Genomic DNA, 12,741 nt, shown 5'->3' on the forward strand with positions numbered 1-12,741 from the left:
ATTTCCTTTACTCGAGCCTCTCTCGGTCTCAACCTCCGAAAGCCATAACTGATTCACCAGTATGCTTCCAATTGGAACTAACATCGCACATAACCGTGCAATCAATTAATCAATAGCAGACTCCCCCACTTTGCGCAAAGCCATAGTCCAAAACACACAATAACTCATAATGGATACGCTCTATTACTGCCATAATACCATAGTGAGATTAAACTCAATCCTTCATAAAGCTCGTGCAACACAGACCATCTAGTACTTCAAATCTTCTGCAAATCTCGCATTCACCCTCGTAACAGTCAAGCCCACTCTCTTGAGTGACCCAAATTCAAATTGCAACATATATATTTCACTGGTAACAGAGACCTTCCAATAAACGACATAAAGGATCACACAAACTTCAGAACACTTCGTAGGAGATAACCCACCTACTTCACCTCAAACTAACATCTCTTATACCCTTCCACCGTCATAAACATTATGCAGTCACTTAATCTTCCTGATTCTGAACTCATATCACAACGTGAAATCTACTTCACTTCCCAACTAGGCAACATGAAAAGGTCCTTCAACACGCCCACAACTCGGGCTATACATCAAATCACGATGGGAATCAAGCACCGGATAGTTCTTACTACCCCCAAGCAAACCCTTCTTGTCTCGTTCAAATCATATGCACACATCTCGCAGTCACATCATACTCATCACATAGCCATCCAGTCATCACTACCACTAATAGGGACATTGTCGAACATATAAATCCAAAAGCACGTGCTCACCCAATCAATGCCTCAATGCTCAAGCCATAGGCAAACCCCAGCCTCAAGTCCTCCAAACTGGCCCAACATCAACACACAGAGATCACATCTTGCCCCTCGATCAGGGAATCACAAGCCATCGATGCATATATGATACTGAGCGCTCATGCACGCATACGAATACGTGGAAAGAATTCAAAGAGTTACATTTCAAGCTGAATCAAGGACGCACGATAAGAATTCAAGAATGTGATGTTTTTCCTAAAGGTTCTGCAGCCTCCTAAGAATAAGTATAGACGTCTCCGTACCGATCCGCGAGACTCTACTAAACCTGCTCATGACCCGTAAGACCTATGTAACCTAGGCTCTGATACAACCTTGTAACGACCCTAAAACTGACCTGGTCATGATGGCGCCTGTCGTGAAATTAGGTCAGCCGACACAACTCCTGAATTAACCATTTAATCAATAAGAATCATTTTTAAGCCTTTAATTAATCAAATGTCTCAAATTATAAGTCTAAATTAACTGTGCGGAATGAATACACAAGCCCGACTTTGGGGTGTCACAAGTCATGAGGAACTACTAAGGTTTGAATACAACAAAAATCTAAAAATATACTAAATACAGTCTAAGAAAGACAAGAGGGAGAAAAGAAGTGTTGCGAACGTCGGCAGCTACCTTGCTAACTCCAATGACTTTGCCACTAAGCAATCAACACCCGCTACCGAGTTCAGAACTACCTAAATCTGCACACAAGGTACAGAGAGTAATGTGAGTACGCCAACTTAGTAAGTAATAAAAGTAAATGAAAGCTAAGCAGTAAGAAAACACATAAACCACGTCGTAACACTACAACAAATGTAGATCATTTCCAATGCAGTACACAAATCATTTACCTCGTAAATCAAGCTCAGTTTCAGTAAAAATCTTTTTAAAATAGTTTTCAATGTTTTCAAACGAGTGATAAAACAATGAGTATAAATGATAGAAAACATAAACAACCCCTCGGGCAAAACATGTACCATAAACTACCCCTCGGACATAATATGAACAGAACCAGCCCTTTGGGCTACCTCACAATCACTCGAAATTAGCCCCTCGGGCATAACATGAATCCAGAACCGCCTCTCGGGACAACATGGATCAAGAACAGCCCCTCGGGCAACAACATGAAATAACAACAGCCCCTCCGGCTACATCATATCTACTCACTCTGGGTACCCACGCTCACTAGGGGTGTACAGACTCTGGGAGGGGCCCCTTATGGCCCAAGTGCAATATCAAGCCATCTCGTGGCATAATCAAACAGGCTCTCAACCTCATATCAAGACACCTCGTGGCATAACAAATCAGGCCCTTGGCCTCATAATCATAAATCAGTACCACATTGCTGCGGCATGCAGCCCGATCCCATAATATCCTCACAACACAGGCCCTCGACCTTACTCAGTTAGAAATCTCTCAATCCACTCGGACAATAGTAAAACATAATGCTCAGTCCAAAATATCATTTAAAAATATTAAACGGAGTAAAGAAGGCTGAGCTATGAAAACAGTAAAATACAACATGGATGAGTACAAATATGAAGTCAAAACAGTGAGGAATAGTAGTAAAAATCCCCTAAGGGTCAAAAACAGTTGGCACGAGGCCCAAATATGGTATTCAACCCAAAACATGATAATGCTTTTCAAAACACAATGATATCAAATAACTCAAATATGTGCAAACTTCATATTCTTTAGCAGAACCTGTAAAATAATAATCATAATGTTAATTGAGGAAACCAAAAAAAGAAAAAGAAATAACATTGTTAAATATAGAATGAAAATTTACCTGAGCAAATATTTGTACAATCTCGCTGTGCATCCATTGTAGGAATCCTGTATGATAAAATATAGTGTGAAGATATAAGCACGGGAAAAACCATAAGTTTAATGCATATGTCGATCTTCAAGCACAACGCAATTGAATAAAGCAGGAAAAAGTCTTTAAAATATTGCCAAGGAAAAGCATATATTTAGCTGATCATTTCAATGTACAACAATGGGATTCATGGTTAAAGGATCCGGATGGGAATACAGTTGGTACAAACAAAAGATGAGAAAAAATTAGTTTGCAAGTGCTACTGGAATTGAAGCAGTATAAGGTTTTGCTAATGTTATGAACACCAGTATTATAGTTTTCTATATTTAAGAGTATAAATAACCACTTTGGCATTATACATAAGAGAGATAGCTAACGAACACATCATAGAGCAATAGTCAAGGAAGAAAGATGGGATTTATTGTGGGGTTTACACATCAATTAAAAAGTGTAAATAAACACTTGGGCATTATCCGTAAGAGAGATAGCTAACAAACACAACATAGAGCAATAATCAAGGAAGAAAGATGGGATTTATTGTGGGGTGTAGGAAATAAGAGGAACAATAGTGAACGTTTGGATTAAATTTAGATGAAGAATTGGTGGCCTTTGAAAGAGTAAAGAGAGGGCGTGCCTTTGGATGGAAGACAAAGCACGCTTACATACGACAAAATGGCAAGATATGTGAAAATCGGTAAAACAGATTACACGATAGGACTAATATTGCTGGAACTAAAACTATTTTTCGGATCATTAGGCTTCAACTGTTGTGTTAAATGCATATGTCGATCTTAAAGATGAACACAAAAGAGTAGAGCATGAAAAAAATCTAGTTTTTATCTTTGCACAACTATCATTACCGCTTTTTATCTCACATATATCTTGCACATTTGGGTCCAAAAAATTCTGGAACGACAAAGTTGTGAGACAAAAAAGAGGTTTGTACAAAATAAAATTTTGCATTGGCAATGGAAGAAAGGTCTCTTTCTGGTAGGACAAATGGCTGGGGCTGGGGCATTAACCTCTCTGGGAATAACTTTCCAATAGGCTTTATTACGTTGGAAAGGATATTTATGTGACAGTTGAATGAAACGGGAAAGGTAATTCTTGGAGTATCATTCAAAAGGAATTTAAATGACTGGGAACTGGATAGAATTTTAGAGTTTCATATCATCCTCTCCTCACTCCAAGGTTACAGTAACAGAGAAGATTAAATGATATGAAAAAGTCAGGGATGTCATCTACACAGTAAGATGATACTATAAATTTACATGGGCATTTAGGAGAGAAATTTCAAAGGAATAGCAAAAGGACTTTCATATCTACATGAAAAAGTGAATCCCCACATTGTACGCAGAGATACTAATGGCAATAATATATTTGTTGATCAGAATTTTATACCAAAAATTGCAGATTATGGTTTGTGTAGGCTATTTCTAGCAATAAGAATCCAAAGGTCTAAACAGTTGATTTTCGAGTTAAATGTCCACCGTCGGCGTATTATGGAGAAAGATAGCCTCTTTAGGCATAACATAATTAAGTCAAGTAATTAACAACATGATCAGCAATAAACACTCAAATGTAGATCCAAAATGAGCAAAATGTAGTTTGAACTTACAATGTTCAAGGAATTCAGGTAGTTACGTGGGAAGTTTTAAAAGTGTAGAGTAGAAATTACTAACATAGGAGGAAGTTGAACGACTATCCAATAGTAATTTATATGGTGACGGTGAACATCTAATATAGTCTAAACATCATATCACCAAACTTTTTTATAAACAAATTTTATAGATATTGTTTTCGAATGAGTGAGTTTTGAAGGAAGAGAAGTAACAGGAAATTGAACTAATATGCAATACAAAAATCCAAGGCTATAATAAGAATCTAATAGAGTTTAAAATCAATAACACTAAATTATATATAAACAACATTTATAGATATACATTTTGTCCATAGATATAAGAATTCTTCTGGTTGATGAGCGTGAAATAATTGCAGGTTCCATATAATTTTATGCATGAATCAATAGGGGCGGATGCAGGCTTACCGAAGAAAATTTTACTAAATATATATATTAATATTGTATAGAAACGAATAAGTGAAGGAGAAAGAATTGCTATTTGAAGGTGAGAGCGGTGGGAGTCCTAGCAGTCAACTCCAATGTTTGTTTGGTTTAGTAATATGCGGTGATTCTGTCTACGAGAAACTTGTGGAATTCAGTCTTGATAGGTTCTCCTCTCCCCAATTTTGACCTTAGATGTACAAAGAGTGGATGTGCCCTTTGACCATTCAGTTTTACCTGTTATTATTGATATTGGAATTTAAAATTTTCCAATAAATAAAAAAGAAAAGAGAATTTATTAATCCACCCAAGTCACATATATAAGTGTATAGTTTAGTTTCAAAAGACACCTGGCCTAAGAATATATTTAAACTACATTGAGACGAAGTTGTTATGAAAACTACATTGAGACGAAGTTGTTATGAAGTTGCTTGGTTCCTTAAACGACTTATCTCCAAATTAAGTCAGTTGCATGACACATGGAGAGCAAGTAGATCCTCGGGAGCTGATATATCCGTAGGATACTTTCTGTCAATAGCATGGATTGAACCTTCCCTCCGCAGTAACGCCATCATCTGGATCTTCCAGATATTGAAGTTGTTGCGTCCATTGAATCTATCAATTTCAAACTTCATGGAACTCATATTTGCTTGTTCTTTCTCCTTGGATCGTTAAAGAATCCTGTCGCTCTGATACCAATTGTTAGCGGAAACGTAAAAGAAAGAACACAAGATTTAACGTGGTTCGGATCAAAATAATCCTACGTCCACCAGAGAACAATTGCCCTTTTAATATTAACAAAGGAAGGGGAGATTTCCCAATTACACTTAAGAGAATTTCTCTCTTAACTCTCTACTCACTACAATGTATTGTATTATTTTGGGATGATTTCTACAAGTGAAGGAGTGCATCTATTTATAGAGGTAAAGACCTCCTCTTGATGTCATTGGTGACATCAAACTACCTCCTCTTGATGTCATGGGTGACATCAAAGGAGGAAGCTTCCTCCTAGCATCCACACCAACTCTTTCCACCAACTCTTCCAATTGGCATGCCATTGTTGACTAAACATAAACCAACACCTTCAATCTCCACCTTGGTTTGCGTTTCGAGCGTGCATGTGAACAACTCTGGTCAAAACTTCTAAGCTTACTGGGCAACCTCGTTGTAAGAAACAAGAAGAATCAAACCATTGTTGAACATACCACCTCCACCTAACAACTGTTCTCTTTGGAGTTGCATCAGTTGATGCACACCCCCGCCAAGTCCTTGCAGTGTGCAAACTTAGCGAGTGGGACTATCTTGGTCAACATATCTGCAGCATTATCGTCTGTGATAACCTTCACGACCTTGATAGTTCCCTCTTCAACAACATCTCGAATAAAATGAAATCTGACATCAATGTGTTTAGTGCGCTCATGAAATCTCTGATTTTTCATTAGATGAATAGCACTCTGACTATCACATCTAAGAGTTGATTCCAGCTGAACCAAACTCAATTCCGCTACTAAACTTTTCAACCAGATAGCTTCCTTTACCGCCTCCGCTGCTGCCATGTATTCTGCTTCTGTCGTAGACAAAGCGACAATCGACTGCAAAGTCGACTTCCAACTAACGGCACTGCCAACGAGGGTAAAGATGTATCCAGTTGTGGACCTTCTTCTGTCAAGATCTCCTGCATAGTCAGAATCTACATAACCGAGAATTGAAATACCTCCACCACTTTTTCGAAAGGTCAGACCAACACCAGAAGCTCCTTTGAGATATCTCAATATCCACTTGACAGCTTCCCAATGCCTCTTTCCTGGGCTGGACATGTATCTACTTACCACACTTACAGATTGAGCAATATCTGGACGTGTGCATACCATAGCATACATAATGCTACCAACTGCACTGGCATAAGGAATCTTTGACATATGCTCCACCTCATCCTCGGACTGAGGCATTTGTAACTCTGAAAGTTTAAAATGAGGAGCTAATGGTGTACTTACAGGCTTGCACGTATGCATATTGAATCTCTTGAGAACCCTTTCAATATACCTCTTCTGAGAAAGATGTACAACACCGTCTTCTCTTGAAATCTCCATACCAAGGATTTTCTTTGCAGCTCCTAAATCCTTCATGTCAAATTCCTTACTCAACAGTTTCTTCAAAGCATTTATCTCTGTAATGTTGTTAGCAGCAATAAGCATATCATCAACATACAACAGTAAATAAATCATTGAGTTACCAGACATCTTCTTGTGATACACACAGCTATCAAATGCACTCCTTGAGAATTCATGTGTAGTCATGAATGCATCAAACCTCTTGTACCACTGTCTAGGGGATTGCTTCAAACCATACAAAGACTTCTTTAGTTGGCATACGTGATCTTCTTTTCCCTCAGCTAGGAAACCTTCAGGCTGATCCATATAGATTGTCTCTTCTAGATCACCGTGTAAGAAAGCAGTTTTGACATCAAGCTGTTGAAGCTCCAAGTCAAATTGGGCAACCAATGCTAGTAGCACGCGAATTGAGCTATGCTTCACGACTGGAGAGAAAATCTCATTGTAGTCAATTCCCTCCTTCTGACTGAATCCTTTTGCAACCAATCTCGCCTTGAACCTAGCATCTTCCACTTCAGGAATTCCCTCTTTCTTTCGGTAGACCCACTTGCATCCAACTGTCCTCTTCCCCTTTTGTCTTTTCACTAAGACCCATGTCTGATTCTTGTGAAGAGACTCCATCTCTTCAGTCATGGCTAACCGCCATTGTGCGGCATCCTTGCAAGAAGTTGCTTCAATATACGAGGAGGGCTCCAGATCTTTAATCTCTTCTTGTGCAGCTACGAACGCATATGCAATCAAGTTTGCTTGATTTATAAGGCGTTCCGGTTCTCGTGTTTGCCTCTTCTCCCTCCCCTTCGCAATTGTGTATGGTTCATTGACAGCAAGTTCTTCAACGCCTACATCTTCTGACTCATCTTTAACCTGAGTCTCTTGATCCTTTTCCTTGGCAAGCTCCACCGGAAGCTCCACCTGCTCGTTGTTCTTGTTTCCTGAAAACTCCACGGAAACTTTACGGGGATCAAGTATAGAGGATTCATCGAAGGTGACATCTCTACTAACTATAAATTTGAGTAAAGACAAACACCAAAGTTTGTACCCTTTTACTCCATCCACATACCCTACGAATATGGCCTTCTTAGCCCTTGGTTCAAGCTTTCCTTCATTAACGTGATAATAAGCTGGACACCCAAATACTCGTAAGTATGAATAGTTAGAGGGTTCACCTGACCATACCTCATTCGGAGTCTTAAAGTCAATTGCCGATGCTGGAGATCGATTGACAATATGAGCAGCAGTGTGAACTGCTTCAGCCCAAAATACTTTGGACATTTTGGCTTGTAGGAGCATACAACGAGCCTTTTCAAGAAGAGTTCTGTTCATTCTCTCGGCAACTCCATTCTGCTGTGGGGTATGCCTGACAGTCCTATGTCTTGAGATCCCATGAACCTTGCAGAATTCATTAAACTCTTCATTGCAAAACTCCAAGCCATTGTCTGTGCGAAGATACTTGATTTTCCGCTCCATTTGATTTTCAACCAAAATCTTCCACTCTTTAAATGCTTCAAAAGCATCACTTTTTGCCTTCAAAAAATACACCCAAACCTTTCGTGAGAAATCATCAATAAAAATGAGAAGATACCTCTTTCCGCCCTTCGATGGAAGTTTAGAAGGACCCCATAAATCTGAATGGATGTAGTCTAGCACTCCTCTTGTCTTGTGTTTGCCAGTGCTGAAGCTGACCTTCTTCTGCTTCCCTAGAACGCAGTGCTCACAGAAGTCAAGCGTGCTGATCTTCTCACCTTCCAAAAGTTTACGATTGCTCAACATCTCCAGTCCACGTGCGCTCATATGACCCAGTCTCATGTGCCATAGTCTTGCCTTGTCATCATTAGATAACTGCACTGTAGATGCATTTGCAGAGCCAACAATGGTGCTTCCGGCCAATGTGTAAAGGCCGTTCTCCAGCTTGCCTTTCAGCATGACTAAAGAACCTTTAGTCACCTTTATAGTTCCTGCTTCGCTCATGTACCTGTAGCCTTGTTCATCCAGAGTACTCAGGGAGATCAAATTCTTCTTCAGATCAGGAACATGACGGACTTGTGTAATAGTCCTCACGACTCCATCATGGCAGCGAACCCGAACTGAGCCAATGCCAACTATTGCACAAGTTGCATTATTGCCCATTACTACGGTTCCTCCACTTTTCTCATAGCTGCTAAACCAGTCTTTTCGGAACGTCATATGCAGAGTGCAAGCAGAGTCTAACACCCATTTGTTTCCATAACTACTATTATTATTACACGATGTTGTTAGTACATAATCATTATCAAAATCATGTACCTGTTCAACTGTGGATGCACTCGCCTTTTCCTTGGACTTTGACATTGGGCAGTCTCGTTCAAAGTGCCCCTTCTTGCCACAACCCCAACACTCTGTATTCTTCTTGTTCACACGAGACTTTGATCTGTGCTTTGATTTGCTCTTTCCCTGTTGGCTAGTCCGGCCTCTCACAAAGAGCCCACTTGCCTGGTCATCTCTATCTCCTTCAATGTGCCTCCGCACATCACTAGAGTTAAGTGTCTGCCGCACTTGCTAAAGCTTGATAGGCTCCTTGCTATACATCATTGAATTCTCAATATCATGATATCCTGAAGTCAATGAAAATAGCAAAGCACATGCAAGCGTCTCCTCCTCCTTTTTAATTCCTGCAATCTGTAAGTCCATGACAAGTTTATTGAACGCATCTAAATGATCTTGTAACGAAGTACCTGACCCCATCTTAAATGTGTGAAGACGCCGTTGTAACAACATCCTTGTTGTCACTGATCGGTCTTGGTATAGCCCTTCTAGCTTTTCCCATAACTGTTTGGCCGTCTCTTCGGTACCCGTACTCACTTCACAAAGCACGTTAGGTGCAAGGGATAGTTGGATTGCACTCAATGCATCCCCTTCTATCTTCTCCTTATCGGGAGTTGATATATCCTTAGGATACTTTCCATCAATAGCATGGATTGAACCTTCCCTCCACAGTAACGCCATCATCTGGATCTTCTAGATATTGAAGTTGTTGCGTCCACTAAATATATCAATTTCAAACTTCATGGAACTCATCTTTGCTTGTTCTTCCTCCTTGGATCGTTAAAGAATCTTGTTGCTCTGATACCAATTGTTAGCGGAAACGTAAAAGAAAGAACACAAGATTTAACGTGGTTCGGATCAAAATAATCCTACGTCCACCAGAGAACAGTTGCCTTTTTAATATTAACAAAGGAAGGGGAGAGTTCCCAATTACACTTAAGAGAATTTCTCTCTTAACTCTCTACTCACTACAATGTGTTGTATTATTTTTGGGATGGTTTCTACAAATGAAGGAGTGCATCTATTTATAGAGGTAAAGACCTCCTCTTGATGTCATTGGTGACATCAAACTACCTCCTCTTGATGTCATGGGTGACATCAAAGGAGGAAGCTTCCTCCTAGCATCCACACCAACTCTTTCCACCAACTCTTCCAATTGGCATGCCATTGTTGACTAAACATAAACCAACATTTTCAATCTCCACCTTGGTTTGCGTTTCGAGCGTGTGAACAACTCTGGCCAAAACTTCTAAGCTTACTGGGCAACCCCGTTGTAAGAAACAAGAAGAATCAAACCATTGTTGATAATTTTATGGTGTCCCAAGTCACCGGTTCAAATCCCGAATCGAGGAAAGGATTAACTCTGTATTACAGTCCGCGAACCAAAAATTCGGGTAAGCAATTCTGTTAACCCGGGAGAAGGTGTTAGGCATTCCCGAGTTCCGTGGTTCTAGCACGGTCGCTCAACTGCTATATTCGGCTTAATTACTTGATTTTAGTACATGTTAAACCTATGTGCAAATTTTAACTTAAACGCTCTATTTATTTTTTAAGAATATTGCAACACTGTTAAAACACGTCTTGAACCACGTCACATAAATGCACCCGCGGTCTTCGACATATTTTGACATTGTTAGGATTTGAATTTGGATCACATAAATAAGCACCCAAGTTTAGGAAGGTAATTTAAATTACGCGCCTAAAGCAACTACGATATTCATATGAAAATGTTGTTTTAATGTAAATCGAGGTTCTACTGTATGGAATATGATTGATGAAATGCTAATGCGGAGATCCATTCATGGAATTTGTTTGTTAACAATATAAGAACAATTGAACCCACTTGAATCACATGCCACAGATTAGTCTCCACACCTAAACCTTATATTTTAATAAGCTACTCTGAGATAAATAACATTATTTCCCTACAAACTGCAGAACCTCCAATTTACTAAAGATCACTAACTTACAGGCAACTACAGTACTCTACGCAAGGCAAATAAAAAAGAAGAAGATACATTCTATAAAGGAGAAATTAAGCAACACAGTAAGAAGAGAAAAATCAAACCTTTGTATTGATGGATCTGAGCTCAAAATTACAACAACTGAACAATTTCTTGACATAACATTCGACGAACAGCTGACGGGAAACCTCAAATATCGCCCGAAAAACTCAAACTCGGACACCTTAACCTCCATCAAACTCCATCCATTTTAACAAAGTTCGAAAAACTGAATTAGAAGATCAGAACAGTATCAGGTACATGGTGATTTGATTCATTCTCCCCCATCTGAGTTACACACAATGTCTGCACCTTATCCCTTTGTTGCTTGGGCATGGATGTCATTGGACCAATTGAGCCAACAACGTCAAACGGGCATAGGTTTATTCTGGTGGCCATTGATTACTTTACCAAGTGGGTCGAAGCTGTAACTTTCAAGTCCGTGACCAAGAAGGCGGTGGTGAACTTTGTTCATTCAAATATCATTTGTCGGTTCAGAATTCCCAAGGTGATCATCACAGACAATGCTGTTAATCTCAATAGTCATTTGATGAAAGAGGTATGCCAACAATTCAAGATCTTGCATCGGAACTCCACTCCTTATCGCCCCAAGGCAAATGGAGTTGTTGAGGCTGCTAACAAGAACATAAAAAAGATACTTTGTAAGATGGTTCAAGGTTCTAGACAGTGGCATGAAAGGTTGCCTTTTGCCTTACTGGGTTATCGCATTATTGTTCGCACTTTAGTAGGTGCAACTCCTTATCTGCTGGTATATGGAACTAAGGCAGTTATACCTGCAGAAGTTGAGATTCCATCCCTTCGGATCGTTGCAGAAGCTGAAATTGATGATGATGAGTGGGTCAAAACCCGGCTAGAGCAGTTAAGTTTGATTGATGAGAAAAGGTTAGCTGCAGTATGTCATGGTCAATTGTATCAGAAGAGAATGGCAAGAGCATACAACAAAAAGGTGCGTCCTCGGAAATTCGAAGTGGGCCAGATGGTATTGAAACGCATCCTTCCTCATCAGGCTAAAGCTAAAGGCAAGTTCACCCCAAACTGGCAGGGGTCGTTCATAGTGACAAGAGTGTTGCCCAATGGTGCTTTGTATTTAACAGACATAGAAGACAAATGTGTAGATATGGCTATTAATTCTGATGCAGTTAAGAGGTACTATGTATGATTTCTTTGCTTACCTTCAGTTGTATTTTGTACTTGGCATGTTCAAAGTTGAAATGAGGAGGGCATTTTGTTCCGCTACCCAAACACTTTCATCATTTGTTACCCCTTTTGAGCTTTATTTATTTTCTTTCATACCCTTCTTTTGGAATCAGTAACAGAATTAGAGAACGAAAAAATGATGATGAATGAATGAAAGAAAAATAAGAAGAATGAAAAAGAAAGAAAAAAAAAGAAAAGAAAAAAAAAAAGAAGAAAAAAAGAAAAAAGAAAAGAAAAGCAACAAAAACAAATAACTTCCTTTTGAACTACGTTCGACCTGATTCCTCTTAAGGATACGTAGGCAGCCTTACGGTTCGGTCCCATCAAAATAAAAATAAAAATTTCCCAGACCCAAAGAAACTGGGGTAGAAGTTTTGGTTTTGAAAAGATCTGATTCCAAAAGTTGTAATTTTGACCCCTTCAT

General features: G+C 39.4%; 1 protein-coding gene across 1 annotated transcript; it reads left to right on the top strand.

Annotated features, from left to right (window-relative positions):
• Positions 1–11,766: 11,766 nt before the first annotated feature.
• On the top strand, positions 11,767–12,279 carry LOC138870440 (uncharacterized). The gene is made up of 2 exons (XM_070148244.1): positions 11,767–12,139; positions 12,260–12,279. Exons 1-2 carry the CDS (start codon positions 11,767–11,769, stop codon positions 12,277–12,279), a joined length of 393 nt encoding a protein of 130 aa, XP_070004345.1.
• The last annotated feature ends 462 nt before the right edge of the window (positions 12,280–12,741 follow it).

This window comes from Nicotiana sylvestris, chromosome 6 (genome assembly GCF_000393655.2).
Source record: "Nicotiana sylvestris chromosome 6, ASM39365v2, whole genome shotgun sequence".
NCBI classification, from domain to species: domain Eukaryota; kingdom Viridiplantae; phylum Streptophyta; class Magnoliopsida; order Solanales; family Solanaceae; genus Nicotiana; species Nicotiana sylvestris.

What these genes read in the sequence shown, in the direction of transcription:
- LOC138870440 (XM_070148244.1), top strand. Translation starts at nt 11,767, where the DNA reads ATGGTTCAAGGTTCTAGACAGTGGCATGAAAGGTTGCCTTTTGCCTTA. An exon ending in TCATCAGGCTAAAGCTAAAG is followed by an intron (nt 12,140 to 12,259) that starts GCAAGTTCACCC and finishes ATTCTGATGCAG; the next exon opens with TTAAGAGGTACTATGTATGA.